Below are 20468 nucleotides of genomic sequence, written 5' to 3'. Positions count from 1 at the left end.
TCACCGGTTATGTTTTCCAGTCAGGCCCTTTTTAATGTTCCTCTCAGGGTGCAATAAGATTATGTAACATTTAGGCACAAAAATACACAACAAGAGACCAAAACTGGAGGCTAATATTGCAAATATTTCCACAGCTACTGAAAACTTTCCAGGAGAGCTAATATAAGCTGGAATGAAAGAGATCCACACAGCCATAAAAATCAGCATGCTAAAGGTGATTAATTTTGCCTCATTGAAAGTATCTGGTAGCTTCCGTCCAAGAAACGCCAGCAAGAGGCAGACGAAGGAAATCAGCCCGATGTAGCCAAGAACCAGGTAGAATCCAACAGGCCATGGCTCCTTGCACTCTACAAAAATCTAATTAGGCCAATAAACACAATAATGGAGGTTGTTTGTTACATATATCATGCTAAGATGGATGATGAAGCTTCTGTCTTTCTTGGTTCTCTTACTTTTCCATTTGAGGATTGGAATGTTGGATTCCTGAATGGGAATGGATGAGCCCCCGTCAGCCAACCTGTGCAGAGACAGATCTGAAGGCAACAAAAGTTCATTATGAATTTCAAAAAGCGGAAATCAGTCAAACATTGTAGAAATGTACAGTTGCATTGTCCTTCCACCTGAGGAACTGTTGTACAGAAGATCATAATTCTCTGCTGAGATGGACCAAACATCCTCAGACCCTTGGGGTCAGGTACATTAGCCCGAAAAGCCAAAAGAACCACAATAGTTTTGACTAATAGGCAGGACAGACAGACAACAAAGCTGATCCCAAAAGCCGCCTGGCGAAGCATACATGTCCACACAGACGGTTGGCCAATGAACACCAGGGAACACAGGAAACAGAGTTTGAGTGACAGAAGAAGCAAGAAGCTGATCTCTGAGTTGTTGGCCTTGACGATGGGTGTTGTCCGGAAATGGTGAAAGACGATGGTGATGATGATTGTCAGGATGACACCCAGCAGAGAGAGAGCCACTAAGATGATACCCATGGTCTCATTGTAAGACAAGAATTCTTCTACGCCTGCAACACATTTCACCTTGTCTTCGTCTGACCAGTAGAACTCTGGACATTTGATACACTCAGTCGAACCTTTGGAGACAATTTTTAAAACCTGTTTTATTGGACATTTAGAAACTCAGCCTTGATATCTATTCAAAATAGTGAAAACAATTCATCTACTGTAGAAGTTAGTGGGACAAAACAATGGATACCAGTCTGGTTGCTGATCTCTCCATCTGCACAAGGTAAACAATCAAAGCAACAGAGAGGCTCTCCTGGACGTGCGGCCTGTCTGCTGCCAGAAGGACATGGAACACTACACTGGGATGTAGGGACCTGGACAATTACCAAAACATTTGTTGAAATCAGTCAATACTGTCTAGGTTTTGGTCATTTTTAGTGAACATATAAAATATTGAATGGAAACTTAAAAGAGGTAGAGGGAAAACTTGCCGCACCTGTGACTCGCCCCTTGTCCATATGATGTTGCTCTGGTTTATTAGCAGTTGTAGTTCCAGTGGAGCTGAACCATCATAAGTTCCCACTTTGACAAATCTGTGCAAATGTACAACAAAATAAACTGTAGTTTTGTCCACTAGAATAGTGCCCTGTAAAGTGATTCAAGAGCATGATAACTCAGCTAAGTAGCCAAGAGACTGGCTGGTCCTGGTAATCTCTACTTTTGCGGTGATCTCTTGATGACCTGGCGCTCTTGAGCCTAAATGTTTTACACATGAATGAATACACACAAGTTACACTGCAAAGTTTGGTCAAACAGAGCTGGCAGCATGGTATACTCCAGCATGGCAACCATTTATGCCTATATACAAATAAATGGCCTGTTTTTGATAATGCTCCCTCTAGGGTTCTATAACAATCCAAGGAGCTTTACACCTCCCCCTCTCCCATCAGCATGAGATGGGGTACCTGCAGTCTAGGCCTGTCTCTGGCATGGTTGCCTCACATAATCAATGGTTTAGGCCATGGTATAGAGCTCCGGACGTCACATGACTCTCAGAGCGTAGGCACCATGCTGGCAGGCATCAATGTGGGACCGGCTTAGATTTTACTCCGTCAGAGTTTACTTCATATTTAAAAACTGAAAATAGAGTTTTATGTACTCAGAAATTAAATAGACTAAGCATCTCTGACCCTTACCATGCCCTGAGATTCATTTTTTACCGGATTTGAGACACCCTGACATTTACAATTTCCTTATTAATTTTCCCTCGTCCTACTCCGCAGCATTGCTAGGAGCTTACAAAAGCCAGGAGGGATACAGATGGACTCAATCAGGGTTATGTAAACAGCAGAATGCAGAAATCACAAATGATTAAGAAAAGTTTTACATGATGTTCACTTATTGCTATGAGCAGCAAGACAGAAAAAGTCAAGCCAGAATAAGTTTAGGAAGATCACTAAGAATCGTAATAAAAGCATTTAAAACAAATACCATATACAGTTGAGAAAACGTTGTACCTGATATGAAGTGGTCACTGCGCAAGCAAAAACCTTTGCTCCCCAGATCCCATGCTTTCATTTTAGCCTGGTCACTAGCGCATTTTTTTGCAATGATCCAACATTTGCGGCGTTCCGGATTTTGGGAATTTCGGCTCTTCCCTTATCTCATCCATGTCTGATATAGCATCCTGGGGCAAAACAGGTATCTACATATTTCCCGATTTTAGTTTGGGTTTTCTGCAAATAACAATAGCCTAACTGCGGGCAACTGCCTGCCTAGATGGCGCAATTCGATTTGAACAGGAGAAGTGACGTCAACTCCCGGAGCTCTATTCAGTTCCGGGCCTCAAGGGTTAGTATCCAGCATGTTTTAGTTTTAACCCTGCTTCAACACACCTGATTTCAATCAGCAGGTGATTAACAGGCTTCTGCAAAGCTTGATGAGCTGCCGTATAGGTGATTGAATCACTGAAACTAATGTGTTGGATCAGGGAAACCACTAAAACATCATGGATACCGACCTTCCAGGTCCAGAATTGAATAGCCCTGGTTTAGACAGTGCAACCCCAAGCCAACTACAACAATATCTAAAGATAATGAAATGTCTGGTGAACCTTTCCCACTTTTTGACTAAATGTTGAATACTCCTGCAACCGTTTGACACAAGTCATGTTGTCGATGTTTCTACAACTTCTATCTGCTTCCTTTTGTAGACATGGAATCTTCGGGCCAATTGATCCATTTACATTGGGCAGTTACTTTTCTGGGTGCATTGTGATGTCAGTGAGTATAGACTGCTACAAAATACATGTAATACTGAACCTGATGTCACCATTGCTGTCCTTCTGCCAGTTAATGATGCCATAGAGTGGGACTGGCTCTCCATTAGAGTCAAAATGTACTCTCTCCAGAAACTGGTTGGTAAAATTCACAGACCTTAGATGATGTAATAACTGTAAAAATTAATAAAAAATAAATAAATAACTGCCTAAAAAACTAAAAAGACAAGTCAAATAGATTTTCCTTCAATAAATGATATACCTACCTGTTTAGAGGTGATCTGTCTATGTTTGTCACATGTTCTGTTGTAAGATCCTGCTGAATCACAATGCAGTAAAGCATGCAGAGCATGTGCAATCGCAAAAACAGCTTTATACACATTATACGATATTCTGACCTGTGACACGTCTGTATAACTGCTAGAAGTTAGACTCAGATCTTCTGACCCTGTACACACAGGTCTGATGTTATCCACATTCTCATGTTTATCTCCTTCAAACTTTAGCTTACAACCAAACTGCTCTTGCCAAAACATGTTTATAATTTCCATCCCTGGTTTGGGAGAAGGTTGAACATTCAGAAGAAACTCTTTCAATCCAGGTATCCGGACTCCAGGGAAAGAAAAGCCAAGGGTTCCTTCTAAAAGATGGTGGAAGTGTGGTTGGGTAAGAAGTTTCGCAGTTACCCAGGCCTCACTAGCTACCCACTGGATCCCTGTTACATTTTGTTGAGCAAGCTGGAAAGGTGTGGTAGAAGATGTGTAAAGGTTAAAAATTACAAGTCTTACATAATGCAGTACATCACATTCTTATTTTCATTTATACTGTACTCTGTAAATTAGCTGAAAGACGTACTTCTAAAAAGAGATTCAGCAGTTGACCCTCTGTAGCAAAAGCCACAACGACCTGTGTGGTGGAACTCTTTAGTCTATTTGTAATCTCTTGTATCTCAGCTGTTGTGGGTGATGCTGGAATAGTGAGACGATATTCCACACAACCACCTTTTAATCCAAACTGATCAGAGAATGCTTGGATCCCATAGCGACTGTAATCATCCTAGAAGAAAGAGTAATTTTGTAGTTCACAAATGTGTGTTTAAGTATTAAATCAGGTAAAAAGAGAGCGTAATCTCACTGTGGTTCCGATTGTGCCCACCCAGAACCAGCCAAAGAATGTAACCAGCTGTACGAGACCTTTGACTTGAAAAAAGTCACTCGGCACAGTTCTCAGGAATGATGGGTATATTTGCTTGTCACTAAGACACGTGCAAGTTGCAAAGTAACTCACCTAGTATGAGAGAGAGAGTGTCATTGAAATGATCAAAATAAAGTCACATTGGCTTAAAACTAAAATGTAATTAATTAAAGACAAAACAAAAGTTTCAACATCGTTCTTTTTTCTGTCTCTCCCTTACCAGCGGGATGTTAAATGAGCCAAGAGTTTGAGCTACAGCTCGTGATGGAGAAGAAGATGCAAGACCAATAATAGCAGGAATGGGAGAATCAGACACACATGTAGAAGATCCAAGCTGCGTTGACACAATCGTAGAGAAACTGACTAAAGAGAAAAAAGCCTGCAAGCTAGTGTGGATGCTGTCACAGCTGTCCATGATCCGGTAGCCTAATTTAATCCCCGGTAACAGATCAGACTTGTTGTTAATTTCCTCCACAGCAAACGCCATAGTCATCATCCATCGAAACGCCCTGTGATCAAACCTGCACAGTTAAAGGTGAACATTCGTTTTGAGCATAATAGCACATGTACACAAAACAACTTATCTAAATGAGTTGAACTGTGGAAGGAGTTCAAATAATAAAAAACGTAGTTATCTTTACTCTCACCCACTGCAAGCTGTGTTTTGGGGTTTGCTGTGGTAGCTCTGTTGTAGCTCAGGAGCCAAAAAGTGCAGAGGAAAAAGCCCTCCAATAACAACATCACCTTCTTGCTCCAAAGCCAAAGATTTGAATCCTTTAAGTTGCACGCACTGAGATAAACAGAAATCATCAATATTAACTTCTTTGACCAAATCTTCCAGTCTACTACTTGTGGAATTTAGTTCTTTCCTAACCTCTTTCTGCACACTCCAACCATTTCTTTCTTCAGCCAATTGGTCAAAACCAAACAAGACATTAAAGAGAAGTGGAAATATAACGCTAAAATGTACCGAAAGACAAAACCCGAACAGGGTTGGCTGTTTTACCCACACTGACTCCATAGACTTTGGAACTGATGGGTTTCTAACGAAGCTTCTGACAGGCTAATGAGTTCATCTGGTTTTAAAAAAAAGATATTTGCTTCCTTCCACTGGTGATGTGAATCATCACAAGAGCATCCAATCACAACCTAAAGGATGTGTGGGATCTCGCATTAATGAAGGAAACCATAAACAAGAGTGTTAACAGAACATTATTTAGACAATACTAGTTTGTGCTAGATTGAATGTTGTTGCGTGTATTTCTCCATTTACAAGTTGCTTTTTAATCCTCTACCTTTCATTCTTTTAAACTTGTAATTGTAAAGTTTTTCCTTCACTACATTTCTCTTTAGATTTACCTTTTCTATTATCTGCTTTCATTTCATGTTCAAGCAGACACCAAACTAGCTGTTTTGCTGTAACAAGCATTAGATTATGGTGACACTTTACAATAAGGGTCTATCCTCATTACTTAGTGCTTTATTAAGAATTCATAAACTATTAAATAATGTATTCACAACTGCTTAATACTAATGTTAATATAAAGTAATGAGTTATTAAGCAGACCCCCTCCCCGACCTTTTGTCCTAACCTTAAGGACAATATATAATTAACAAAATCAAATGTTATTAAAGGATTCCATTGTTTATCAGTGCTTAATAATGCACTAAATGACATTAATAAAGGCACCCTTTTTGTAAAGTGTTACCAAGATATTTTAAAATTTTGTAACAAAATCCTAAATTTTTAAAGACGAAAAACATTCAAAATGTAAATGAAAACCTAAACTGTGCTAAACAGCAATAGTGACTTAAGTTACACTTAATATTTGTTAATAAGGGAGATTTGTGTTTTAGTCAAACTCACATGCGCAGAAATTACAATCACTTAAAACTTTTGTCTTTATTTGTTTTTCACAATACATTAACAAACACATTTTGTTTCTTAAGTATTTACATGTATAGATGGTAGGTGGATCTATTATATTTTCCAGTCATGCCTTTTTTAATGTTCCTCTCAGGATGTAATAAAATAATGTAACATTTGGGCACAAAAATACACAACAAGAGACCAAAACTGGAGGCTAATATTGCAAATATTTCCACAGCTACTGAGAACTTCCCAGGAGAGCTAACATAAGCTGGAATGAAAGAGATCCACACGGCAATAAAAATCAGCATGCTGAAGGTGATGAATTTGGCTTCGTTGAAAGTATCTGGCAGCTTCCGACCGAGGAACGCCAGCAGGAGGCAGACGAAGGCAAGTAGGCCGATGTAGCCGAGGACGAGGTAAAAACCAGGAGGCCATGGCTCCTTACACTCCAAGACAATCTAAATTAGTCCAACAGCACAATAATAAAGATGTTGTTGTATGCAAATACTGTTTAAACACAACCTAAACATCTTGCTGTACTCACTCTTCCTTTTAGGGCTTGATATGTTGGATTCCTGAAGGGGAAAGGCGGAGCACCCCATAGCCAGCCCGTACAGAGGCAAATCTGAGAAGAAGAAACAAACTTTGTTTTCAAATAACAGTAAATAATTAAAAACAGTTTAAACTGATTTAAAATGCGAACAACACATTGTTTTTCAACCTGAGGAGCTGTTGTACAGAAGATCAAGGTTCTCTGCTGAGATGGACCAAACATCCTCAGACTCTTGGGGCCAGGTACATTAGCCCGGAAAGCCAAAAGTACCACGATCGTCTTGACTAGAAGACACGACAGACAGATGACAAAACTGATCCCAAACGCTGCCTGGCGAAACATACATGTCCACGCAGACGGTTGGCCAACGAACACCAGGGAACACAGGAAACAGAGCTTGAGGGACAGGAGCAGCAGGAAACTTATCTCAGAGTTGTTGGCCTTGACGATGGGTGTGGTCCGAAAATGGTGAAAGATGGCAGTGATGATGATTGTCAGGATAACACCCAGCAGAGTGAGGGTAACTAAGATGATGCCCATGGTCTCAGTGAAAGACAAGAATTCTTCAACCCCTGCAACACACTTGACTTTATCTGGGTCTGACCAGAAGAACTCTGGACATTTGATGCACTCAGTCGAACCTTTGGAGACAGGAAAGTGATTAACAGACACTGATAAATTCCACCCTGCACATTCACACTTTGGATTGCCTGTTTGCTTCTTATTTAATGGATAAATTGTTCAAGTAATTAAAAAGCCAGTGTTACCAGTCTGGTTGCTGATCTCTCCATCTGCACAAGGTAAGCAATCAAAGCAGCAGAGAGGCTCTCCTGGACGTGTGGCCTGTCTGCTGCCAGGAGGACACGGAGCACTACACTGGGATGTAGGGACCTGGACAATCAGTCAAAAAACTGTAAGAAAATTATTCAAGAAGTAGTCTCTTTTTTTTAACTTGACAGAAAAAGGTTTTAAAAAAAAGAAAGCTGCTCCACCTGTGACTTTCCTTTTGTCCACAGAATGTGGCTCTGATTTATCTCCAGTTGCTTTCCCAGTGAAGCTGATCCATCATAACTCCCAACTTTGGCAAAACTGTTAACAAGTCAATGAAAAGAAAAAATCAGATTCATATTTTTTAACTTGCAGCAATGAACTGTGGGTCCATGACCTTTACATGTCCAGAAACATACGATGTCCTATTATCTTTAGAAATAGTCTCCTAAAGCACAGGAGGCTCTGCCAGACTCCTTCAATTCAACTGGTTAAAATGTTTAAGAAAGGGCATCTGGCGACAGAGCGACCATCTTTCTTTAGGAGGAAGGCTTTTAGCGCTTCTACTTGTTGTGGTTTAAAAGACATGTTTGAGACATTTAGACCAGAGGAAAGAGCTGTAGCGAACTCTGCTTCAGTCTTCGTTGTCTATGAGAAACTCAGCATTGCGGCGTGTGACGTACGCTGCTCAGCTCTGATAGGCTTGGTATGAATTCTCAGGGGTGGGGTTATTTGAATAGAAGAGTTCCCAGCTGGTCAGGCTAGGGGAAAGCGCCAAACCGGAAACGCTGTCAAACTGAACCGCGCATATCCGAGTCGCTCCGAGAAGTGATGTTGGAAAAAACCCCTCCTGAACCAGTTTCTAAAATGGTACTGAAAGTCCCAACTGTCCACTTCACTATTTCAAAAACCTCTTTTCACACCCCACAGATGTAAAGAATGGATTGAGATGGAATGGGGATGAATGGAGGTGGATTCCACCCTCTACATCTACCCTAATAGCCCATCTCACATTTCCCACACCCTACACCTAATACCATACCATACCACCTTTATTTATATAGCACTTTAAAAACACAGCCATACGGCCGACCAAAGTGCTGAACAGTCGCACAATAACAGAGATAAAAACATAAAACATAAAATACAGTCAACACATAAGAAACAAGCCAATAACAAAGTACCGATAAAAACCTTACAATGGATGATAAAATAAGAGTAGTAAAAACCAAAATAACAGCTAACTGTTAAAAGCAAGGGTAAAATAGTGTGTCTTTAGTCTAGACTTAAAAACTGCCAGTCGAACTGCGGCTGGAAGTTCGTTCCACATTTTAGGACCGGCAACAGAGAAAGCTCTTTGTCCGCATGATTTTTAACACGCTTTCGGGACCTCGAGGAGCAACAGGCTGGAGGACCTGAGTGTGCGACCGGGAGTATAAATTGAAAGAAGATCAGATGAGTACACAGGGGCAAGACCATGGAGGGATTTGAAGACAAAAAGCAATATTTTATATTGGACCCTGAAAGTGATGGGCAGCCAATGAAGGGATTTTAGAACTGGAGTTATGTGCTGGCGCCTGTCAGTATGTGTGAGGAATCTAGCCGCTGCGTTTTGGATGAGTTGAAGTCTGGCAAGGGTTGACTTATTGACACCTAGCAATATTGCTTTCGAAAAGTCGAGCCTAGATGGGATAAAAGCATGAACAACTGATGTTTTTTGGTTGTCCCAAGGACTGTTTCATGACACATGTTAGTACACAAACTCCCTTGAATAATCTAGTTGGATTTGTTAAAGCCCGTGCTACACTGCGTTTTCTGGCCATCCTAGAAAAACCCCTTGTGAGGTAATTTGCAAGTCTTTGACTGTCCACTGTGACCGGCACAGCAGCGGTTATTGAGAGATCTCATGGTTCCAACAATAACACTTTTTTTTCTCTCTTTCTGGGTATCCGTCAGCTTTCAGTCGGCTTTTTGGCGAGTATGCTCGTGGCGTCGGCGTGTCCTGCTAGAGCGAGAGGTCGTGCTGTTTAGCTTATTGAAATCTTGGACTGTACAGTGGGCTACCTCTAGTGTCCTCACACTGTGTCATGAAACAGTCCTTGGGACAACCAAAAATACACAGTGTGACTCATGCTTTAAGCCACTTGTTCAGACTTAGATGAAGTTCCTTCAGGTGTGCAGAGAGATGAGCTGAGGCATTTCCAGTCCAAGAAAACAGCAGGACCAGACATGGAGAGCGCCATGGACGTAATTTTGGGGGGGAACAGGGGGGACATGTCCCCCCCACTTTTTCCAAAGTCCAGGTTTGACCCCTGCACTTTTTACCATCCAAAACGAATATTACTTTATATTAAATTGACACTAGTTGAGCTCTAGGACCAAGCAGAAAACAACCGTTTGTGTTGAAGCCTGTTTCCCATTAGAGCATACTGTAAAGATCCCCCCCCCCCCCCCCCCCCCGTGTCCCCCCCACTTCTAAAGTGAAAATTACGTCCATGGAGAGCGCAGTATAAAATAGTGTACATCGGACACTGATCAGCAGCACAGAATCTCTGCAGGGGACTGTTCTTTTGCTGTCCTATTTATTTTGTCCATCTCTTAATATATTGTTGTTGCTGCAATAAGTCACTTTAGCACAAACTGAATTTGCATTAGTTTGACGCTAGAATGGTAGTTATTCTGACTGATTTGCATGTTTAATGACTTTATCAAATAAAAATTTAAAGCTTTGCAAGTCCCTGATTTTTTTCTAAAGCAGTGTGAACTTTCATTAACAATGGATTTCATGTTTATTGTGCTAAAGACAGTCAGAATGTCATCGTTTCTACCTGTTTTGCTCAGAGGCAGTCATTTGGACTGTCAGAGATTTTATTGCTGAGACTGGCAGCCTTCACAGTCAAAGAGCATCTGCAGCATTTGATTGGTCTTCTCTTCCTCTAAATTTATTTTTGTCTTCTAAAACTAAAATAAAAAGGAAGTTAGATAATTGCAGAGGTGTAAAGAAAATGTGACTGTAACACTGATAACATGGACAGTTACGATTGTGAAACTATCTGTAAGGGTTTCATTTTTGATTGGAAAAAAATATTTAGCTGATTAAATGAAATAATCATTGAAATCATCAAAGTACGAGTTAATTTATTGACTTTTTCAGTCAAAGTAACTGCTCATGGCTGTTTTAGTGTTAAGTTGTGTTGTGTTTTGTGTGTGTGTGTGTGTGTGTGTGTGTGTGTGTGTGTGTGTGTGTGTGCGTGCGTGCGTGCGTGCGTGCGTGCGTGTGTGTGTGTTAGTTGTTGAGCTTCTGCTCAGTTTTTGAATTTCACTCTGGTACCAGTAAAGTATCTGTGTATCCATACTTGTGTCTTTCTGTCTGTCTTTCACACTCGTGTTACAATGAGCCACGTGTGTGACAGTTGAACATAAACAACCTGATTCCCCCCTCGCTGTTCTTCTGCCAGTTGATGATGTCGTAGAGAGGGGCCGGCTCTCCATTTGAATTAAAATAGACTCTCTCCTCAAACTGATTGGTGAAATTTACTTTCTTCAATTCATACAACAGCTGTTTAAAAAGAACAAAACATTTGTTAGAAACAAACTAAAAAACAACCGAAACCAACATAGTTGATTTTTCAGTTCCACATGTTTTACGTACACGTTTGGAGGTGAACGGCGACTGTGTGTCACATGTCCCCTTGTTCGGTCCTTCGGTTTTACAGTCCAGTAAGGCATGCAGAGCATGGGCGATGGCAAACACAGCTTTATACACATTGTAGAATATGCTGACCTGAGATAAATCTGTGTAACTGCTGGAGGTGAGACTCAGATCTTCTGACCCTGTACACACAGGCCTGCTGTCATCCAAGGTATCGGTCCCAACATCTTTCAGAACTCCTCTGTCAAACTGGATCTTACACCCAAACTGCTCTTCCCAGAACATGTTTATGAGTTCCATCCCTGGTTTGGGAGATGGCCGGACATTCAGCAGGAATTCTTCTAACCCGGGTATCTTGATCCCAGGGAAGGAGAAGCCCAGTGTTCCCTCTAAAAGATGGTGGAAGTGAGGCGAGGTCAGAAAACTAGCAGTTACCCAGGCTTCACTAGCAATCCACTGAAGCCCTGTTACATTTTGCTGAGCAAGCTGGAAATGGTTAAGAAAATATTTTAGCAACGATGTTCAGCAAAAGCATTTCAACAAGTCTCTCGTTTTAATATATATTGTCCAACATTATTAAATGCTGCAATAATTTATGAAATGATTTGAATCAACAGAGACGTACAAAGGAAAACAGCTCCAATAGTTGTCCTTCATTAGAAAACACCACAACAACCTGTGCAGTTGAACTCTGCACTATATCTGCCATTTTCTGGATGTCGGACGCTGCTGGTGACGGTGGGATAGTGAGATGATATTCCACACAGCCACCTTGTAATCTAAACTGATTAGAGAATTCTTGGATTCCATAGCGACTGTAGTCATCCTGGAACAAGGGAAGAGTTTGAAAAACATTTTTATTTGTTTACTGAAAAAACTGTTGGGTTTTAAACAGAGCTCGTTCTCACCGTGGTTCCGATTGCGCCCACCCAGAACCAGCCAAAGAACGTAACCAGCTGCACGAGACCTTCAACTTGAAAAAAGTCACTCGGCACAGTTCTCAGGAATGATGGGTATGTTTGCTCGTCATTGAGACAGGTACAGGTGGAAAAATAACTCACCTAAAACGGACATTGTCTGATGATTATTACACAACATTTTTAGTTTTATCACTCTGTTGTATAAATTTCAACAGGCAACACACGTATGAGGATTTTCACATCAACTGTTTTTTTTCTCTTACCAGCGGGGTGTTAAACGAGCCAAGAGTTTGAGCTGCAGCTCTCGACGGGGAAGAAGATGCGAGACCAATAATCGCAGGAATGGGAGAATCAGACAAACATGTGGGAGAGTCTAACTGGGTTGTTACAACTTCAGAGACACTGATTAAAGAGAAAAGTGCATTCAAGCCAGTGTGAATGCTGTCGCAGCAGTCCGTGATGCGATAGCCTAATTTAACACCTGGCAACAGATCAGACCTGCTGTTGATTTCCTCCACGGCAAACACCATGGTCATCATCCATCGAAAGGCTTTGTTGTCAAATCTGCAGACGACACACACACACACACACACACACACACACACACACACACACACACACACACACACAGCATAAAAGTTACATGAATGCATATAAACAGTTGATTCCTTTTCAAAGTAGAGTCCATAGAAACATATACATGTAAATCGTATGTAGCGCCTCTCAAGGTAAAAACAACGAGGCATTTCACAAGAACAAAAAAATAAAAAATAAAAAGGTAAGTAACAATTTTTAAAAATATTTAAAAAGTATCTTACAAAATGGGAAAAGCTAAAATTTTGAGTAAACTGAGGATCGATCACTCACCCACTGCAAGCTGACATTTTGGGTTTGTTTCGGTAGCTGTGGTGTGACTTAGGAGCCACAAAGTGAAGAGGAAATAAACCTCCAATGACAACATCGCCGTCCAACTTCAAAGCCAGATGTGTGTCGTCTTTAAGTTTCACACACTGAAGTAAACTGGAATCAACACTTTGAACTTTATTTGTCTCCAAATACTCCAGTCTGCCTCTTATAGCTTCTGGCTTTCTCTCATCCTCTTTCCCTCCACTATAAATATTATTTTCTATTGTAGATTGTCCGAAACATGACAGTCCATAAAAGAGAAGACAAAATGAAACACAAAAATACAGAAACCCGAAACGGGCCGGCTGCTTTGCCCACACTGACTCCATGTGATTTTGGAAAGGGTTGCTTAAGAAAATATCTCACAGGCAAATAAAACTGATATATAAATATAAAAAAACTGTCATTGGTCCTTCCTTTTATTGGTCATAAAAACCACAGTAGCCAATCAAAACCAGACATAGTCACACGGGGGTGGGGGGGGTGGGGGTTCTACGACCTTTTGCTGTTCACACACGTAAGCATTTCAGGTGATTTGTTTACAAATCCGTGTCGCAGTCCACACCTGGTACCAACATGACTAGTTGTGAAATAATCTAAATACGTAATCCTCATTGTCCTGTGTCCTATGTCTCCCCAGTCCCTTCCATGTCTCTCCCAGTTTTCATTCTGTCCTTGGTATTCATCACCATCTACCCAGGATTTTTTTAATAGTCCCACTCTTCCCCAGTGCAGTTTAGTTTTCCATTGTGTTCTTTAATCTGTTTGGTTATAGTTTAGCTCTCCTCGTGTGTCGATGACCTTTGACCTCTGTGTTTCCTCAGCTGTTTCTTTTGGTTTAGTGCTTCTCCTGTTCTTTGAAGCAGAACTTTCAGGAAACTGTGGCTAAAAAGAAAGTTTTATGGCTGCCATAAAACCAACTTCTCTGGCCCCACTTTGTTTGCAAGGGTCAAATAAATAAGAAAAATGAAATGTATCCATTACATGCTCCTCACCTTTTTACCCGTTAAAGTATTCTATCACAACCTTACCTGGCTGCTTCCTGGATTTTCCTGCACTTGGGTCCTTACAACAACATCCACCAATTTATGACACACACACACACACACACACACACACACACACACACACACACACGCACGCACGCACGCACGCACGCACACACACACGCACGCACGCACGCACACACACACACACACACACACACTCTCTCTCTCACACACACACACACAAATAGAAGGACTGTATGTTTCTGCTAAAGGCCCTTGTAACGTCCACAACGGTCAATTTTCACATTCCCATTGATCAACAAAATAACCTTTCATCTACAGAAATAAATCCACTTTCTATCAAACCTATATGTAAGTAAGTAAGTAAGTAAGTAAGTAAAAGTTTATTTATATAGCGCCTTTCTGTTGGTCTCTCTTCCTTTAGACCAAGCACGGGTACGGAGTAGATGGAGTTAAACACCTTTTAAGTTGACAGAACGAGGAGACAAATGATCAGAAGTCCATTCACTGTTTCGCCGCTCATGAGGGGGAGAGCCTCTGCAGCAAGTCCCGCGACCTGCTCTTGCCAGATGCTTCGGACAGACTCTCGCCGTTCTACTGAAAACGGCTGATTTTTATTGAAGATTACAGGAATGTTACATACGCAGTTTGCCATGTACATACGTCAATGATCATGACAGGTGAAAATAACAGCCTTGTTAGCGGACAGTTTAATACATCAATAGAACATACATCCTTGAGATTACCAGGAACATCCTGATATATTCATGACAGGAGAAGATACATTCACTGGTACCGAGAGGCACTGAGTGGAGATGGAATGTGCACACTCCTTTCTCTTGTGCAGGAGAAGATACACGGCTATTAATCTTTGTGTGAAGGCCTTGAGTATCTGAGCGAGTTTCCATAGCATAGATAATAAAATGAGCTTATAAGGTAAATATATATATATATTGCCTTGTTAGGCAGGATCTAACATGTCACAAGAACTTGTAATTCTTAAGATAAGCAGAAACATCCTTGGTAACCTGGTACAAGAAGAGACTGCAATGTCTCACTCCCTTTTGGAGTTCCTGCAGCTGTTTTAAGAGCTTGTGCAGGAGAGAAACACAGAGAGACCTTTATATTATAACATGATCCCATAATGAAAAGAGTAGCATGTAAGAATGAATAATAAAAGAGCTTATATGAGAGTTACATATATTTTCAATCCCCCTTTTGAACTCTTTTAAGAGTTCAATAAAGATATAAGAAATCAAAACAATAACACCAAATTCCATCAAAAAGAATCCAATAAGCAAAGTTTTAAAATACCAATACATACAACCAATCAGATTACATTTACTCATCTTTCTAGCAGTAAACTAATACAAAAAACATGATCATACTTTCAACTGAACATGTTACAACATGTATGGATCGCATGCAACTCCATATGAGGGCGAAAAACCCTAATTATCATATGTTTATAGGGAAAATTCCCCCATGTCCCCCCATTTGTCATATCTCAATTTTGGGGCGAACGCCTGTTGGCATAGAGTGTGCATGCCTAGGACATCAATGATCAAAAGAAATAAAAACAACACAATCAAAAAACTCATAGAAATAAACAGTTTAAGGGATTGTTACAGAAATCACTCAATATTCTCACACTCTAACAACATCTTCTTCATCATGAGAGTCATCACTTTCATCAGAGGGTTCCCCTCCCAAATAGATTTTAGGATTGGCTAGTAACAAGGGCATCTGGATAATTGGGTCAGCAGGTGGAGGAGAGATGGCAGTGGTGATCAATATGTGCATTCAGAATTGAGTTTGGAAATGCAATGAGTGTAAACATATATCTAATACTAAACAGGTAAATGAATAATAATATAAAATGAGTAGTGGGTATAAAATATAATCCTTGTAAAATAAATGAGGGTGTTAAATAGAACCCTTGTAGAATGTTCATAGGGTGGTTACTTCTTCCCCCTGTTGAGGTCCTTTCACTGGCTCCAGGCAGCTGCAGGGGGTGATGATGTCAAGATTCTCGTCCTGCAGGATGTGGTGGCAGCTTGGCATGCTACTGTAGTCAGCTACTTCTCTTCCTGGTTTTTTGGATCCTTTCTCTGGTTAGGCAGATGTCAGCTGCTTCTCTTCCAGGTTAGGCTCCTCCCGTCCAGCCGGACAGCGTGTGACGTCCTCTCCGTGATCCTGTATGGCTCGGTCCACCTCGGTTCCGTCCACTTCCTTTTGGTGACTTTTAGCAGGACCCAGACGCCTGGCACCGAAGACGAAGCCTCTTCGTGTGTGTAGTTTTGGTCCAATGAAGGCTTTCTCGGCTTGTGCAGTCCTTGATCTCGGCAGATAGTTGGTAGGAAGATTCACACTCCGGCCGGACCAGAAGTTCCCCGAACCGATCGCCTAGGGATTAAAGGTTATGCACAAAAATGTCCTAGCTCTTACTGGCCCTAGCCTCTGATACCTTCAACATCAGACACATACAGTTACGAACAGCAAGCGCAATTAAAGGTACAGTGACATCACGACATGGACACACACAGACACACAAACACATACACATGCACATACACACACAGAGAGAGGGAGAGAGTAAGAATGTGTGTGGGAGAAAGAAATGAGTGGGATCCACTTTGCCACCAGCATCTCCACCTGTGTCACAGGGAAAAAATTACAAAGAAATTAAAACATAAAGCAAACAACAATAATTCAATGAGTATAAATGATCAAACTAAAATATACAACCATGCATGGGTTTTATAACAGTTCCGGCAACACTGGAGAGGAAGCCTTGTATAATGAATTCTTAAGATGTCCTTCATCAATTAGAGGTTATAGCCAAATTGTTTCAGGATCCTGAATTTGAATTGGTCAATTTACTCAGAATAGCCCAATGGCTTTGTTGATGTTTCTCAAGGCTCAGCCACGCCCATATAGATAAATAAACAAACAAACAAGACAAACACAGTCAAACACACGGTCCATACACGTCTCTGTGCCCTCACACACCAAGCAAATGTCAGACTGAAGCGAAAGTGTGAAAACACTTAACCTAACGCTAAATCAGTGGAAAGAAAAAAACAAGACCTAAAGCGTGTAATCAAATTAATCCAACAAAACTTCCCATAACTGCCGTTCTAAACTCATGTTGCGGTGTGATCTCTCCAATTAGAAATTAGGACAACCACTTTTACTATCAATTCAACCAAATAGTTTCAGGTTGTCCCTTACCTAAACTACTTGTCTTTCTTACCTTCTTTATTTTATTATTTTTTTAAGAACCTCACTTAGCACAAGAAATCCTAAGAATTAATTCACTACTTAAGGTTAATTCATAAATAACGAAACTGCAGTTACAGGTTTGTTTGTGCATAGTATTGGTAATCAGCAGTTTTTTTTTCCTTATCTCCTCATCTAGAAGTGTTTCTGTGCTACTCCTCCATCTATAACACAAGTTAGTATCATCCTTAAAGCATCTGAAATTAAGCTGCATTGCTAAATCAATAACGTGATTTGTGCTAAGAAATACTCCCCTATCCTCTTCCTTTTTCCAGTGGCGCTGAATGACAGATTTTAGATCAATTTAACGTTTTATCACTATTACGTTTCATTTAATTAATTTTGCTTTTTCTCTCTTATTTTTGTCTATTTATTTATTTATGTTATTTACTTATTTATCATGCCATCCTGTGATGATAATCTTAAAGACTTTTTAGCCAATTGTCGTCAAAAAGGCCATTTAAAAATATTATGTTAAAGATTTCACAAGATTAAAATGTGAACATAATTTTTATCGAATGAGGGGTACAATTATTCAATATTTTTGTGACATTATTTTCTACGTTAGAACTTACAGCTGATAGAAAAATATAGGATCAGCTAGGTTTGGCTAGATCTGTTGGGAAACTCAACGGAGCTGAAACAACACTGTTGTCTCGGATGAGATGTTCCATGAATCATTTAGTCAGCTGGATGCCAAATTATTCATTTAATGTTTATTTTTATGCAATGAATGGAATGGGATGGAACGTTACTATAAACTATCCGGAAATTTGCGCATGTTTGCTCGAAGGAGAGAACTGTTGAAGCCTAAAGCGTTCTCCTAGACTTATAAATAGACACCGTTTCCTTAACCAATGAAAATAAGTGATGACGCTGATGTATTCCGTTTTGAAAAGAAAATAAGGCTTTACTGCATGTCCGCTGCAGCTGAGAATCCTAGGACAATAAAGATTATATTGACGTCCAATGGTGAGTTGGGCTGAAATCCAGGTTACTAATCCTATTATTTATTTATTTATTGATATTATTATTATCTTTTTTTAGGCTAACTTTCTCAGTTAACTATGTTCTACAGTAGTTTAGTAAATTTTCCACAGTTCTGACATTTCATCAATTCAACTGGTTGTTGCCAAAAAGCCTTGTTCATTACCTGACTGCAGCAAGCACTCTTTTACTGGGTGTAACCATAGGAAACAGTCTCTTTTGAGCCTCTCTTTGTAAGTCCAGGATGACCACCGTCATTGATTAAAGTTCACATGTTAGCACACATGCTCCCCCTTTTGTACTTTGTTTCATCAGCAGCAGGGCAAATAAGTTTCTGCCTCTTTGTCCATCTTGTAGTGCTCCCCGTCTTGATGTTATAAGTCACAGTTTTTGGTGAGGGCTTCCAGGTTCTCTTTGTATAGAAGTCAGACCCAAACATTCTTTGCAGCTGGTTGTGACAGGCCCACCCAGTAAAGTTCATGCCCGCCACAATGCACAGCAAACGTTTTCCTTAAATATGTTGATTGAGTTGAAATGACAGAACTTTCTCTTTTACAAATCAAAATCAACGATGGTTTCTAATATTTAGTCGACTTTATTGACTCAAAAATAAATCTGAACTACTTCCTATGCACAATTTGTTCTGAATCATCAAATCAGTTCTACACAGGTTTTAAACATTAAGCACAATCTATCCCAAATGCAAGATCCCTCCTTTCATTTTTTATTTATCTATTTTATTTTGGGAAAATAACTACCAGTTTTTAACTCAAAACAGCCTAGTACAGTTTCTAGCCAGGTTACAGGAAATAATACTTAGTTTATCTGTTTTTTCATTATTCAGCGTCCCAAAATCCAGCCATTAACGTTAATGGTTCTTAAAGTTGAGGCAAGACAATTATTGGATTTTGTTTTATAGCAAGATTTAACAAATATTTTATTTCCTTACTGATTATTTGTTAATTTTATGGTTTTCATAAAGATGATCCTGAGAGGTTCAGAGCTGCTTTTCGCAGCACCCTGTGCTATTTTTAGACTGCGGAACTCCTGTGTGTAAAAGTGGGTGGAGTCAGGTCCCCAGGCTGAAACTCCAGTCATTCTCACTAGATCTGTCCGAGAGGAAGGATCTCCTGAATACCCTAACCAGAAGCCTTAAGGTACGTCCAAAACACCGAAAAATATCCTTTCTAAAGTCACAAATTGCTTAAAACTGCATGTTACACAGAAAAACTGTGAGAGCGAGGGAGTCCAGCTGACTCCACGGCCCATAATCAGACAAAATACTTCCTTTATAACCACGACCATACAACTTTTGTATTTTAAAGGATTTTCTTGTCCTCACACTAACGATAAATTCTTTTTCTATTGTTTCCACAGTCTCTCGAACTAAATAACCGTCTAGTAAAAACATGGACCGCACCCTGTTTCTCAAGCAGCTGCTCCCTCTATTAAAAACTGAATCATTCAGAAGATCCAGCGAAAGCAGCTCATGCAAGAAGACACACATTCACTCATTCACAAGGCACAGAGACATTCTTTGTTTGTCACAGTCTCTTTTTATTATTATTATTATTTTTTTAAGGTAAGTCAGTTCGTCACTTATTTATTCTCTCTCTATATATATATAATATTTTAAGCACAGAATTTATTTAACACTGCACTGGTTATTTTCAGAATTTAATGCTTACTATGCTTTTAAGCAGGCCTTATGTAACATTAGAGCAAATCCAATTGCAATTTTTTTGAGAGCGCTCTGAGGAATAGTTTATATATTTATTTTCTGCAGATCTGTTTTGATTTTACTGTTTAGCAGCTATATGACTATATTTCTAAAATAAAGCTGTCATTTACATCCTTACTTGCGTTTCTTGGTGGTTTTTTCCCTTTTTTCATCTCCAGGTCACTTAACCCCCAGATCGGGGTCACTCACATGCTGCCCCACACACAAATGATTATCACGCTTCTACACTACATATGTATATATATGTATACACATATACATACATACACACATACATATGCATATGTTACTTTAAAAACCTTTTATTTATTAACTTATGGTGTTCTGTTCAAAGACTGA

The 20468-nt window shown here is 40.0% G+C and overlaps 2 protein-coding genes and 1 long non-coding RNA gene across 3 annotated transcripts; 1 reads left to right on the top strand and 2 right to left on the bottom strand.

Moving 5' to 3' along the window:
* On the bottom strand, positions 1 to 4933 carry LOC107380584 (extracellular calcium-sensing receptor). The gene is made up of 10 exons (XM_070543838.1): positions 4658 to 4933; positions 4378 to 4530; positions 4113 to 4299; positions 3510 to 3901; positions 3287 to 3417; positions 1462 to 1558; positions 1216 to 1339; positions 621 to 1093; positions 453 to 533; positions 1 to 357 (listed from the first exon to the last, which is right to left on the bottom strand). Exons 1-10 carry the CDS (start codon positions 4931 to 4933, stop codon positions 1 to 3), a joined length of 2271 nt encoding a protein of 756 aa, XP_070399939.1.
* Positions 4934 to 6390: 1457 nt separating this feature from the next.
* LOC107380585 (extracellular calcium-sensing receptor-like) lies at positions 6391 to 13438 on the bottom strand. Its single transcript, XM_070543258.1, has 11 exons — positions 13071 to 13438; positions 12467 to 12767; positions 12192 to 12344; positions 11909 to 12109; positions 11284 to 11769; positions 11060 to 11190; positions 7856 to 7952; positions 7631 to 7754; positions 7032 to 7504; positions 6855 to 6935; positions 6391 to 6768 (listed from the first exon to the last, which is right to left on the bottom strand). The coding sequence occupies exons 1-11, from the start codon at positions 13436 to 13438 to the stop codon at positions 6391 to 6393; spliced, it is 2793 nt and encodes a 930-aa protein (XP_070399359.1).
* A 4486-nt stretch (positions 13439 to 17924) lies between these two features.
* Positions 17925 to 20246, top strand: LOC129163795 (uncharacterized). Its single transcript, XR_008563586.2, has 2 exons — positions 17925 to 19545; positions 19766 to 20246. It is a non-coding gene; the product is annotated as an uncharacterized lncRNA (long non-coding RNA).
* The last annotated feature ends 222 nt before the right edge of the window (positions 20247 to 20468 follow it).

Source organism: Nothobranchius furzeri, chromosome 13, assembly GCF_043380555.1.
Source record: "Nothobranchius furzeri strain GRZ-AD chromosome 13, NfurGRZ-RIMD1, whole genome shotgun sequence".
Taxonomy (NCBI): Eukaryota; Metazoa; Chordata; class Actinopteri; order Cyprinodontiformes; family Nothobranchiidae; genus Nothobranchius; species Nothobranchius furzeri.
Note: the sequence above shows the minus strand (reverse complement) of the source record. Positions and strands in the feature narration are given on the sequence as shown.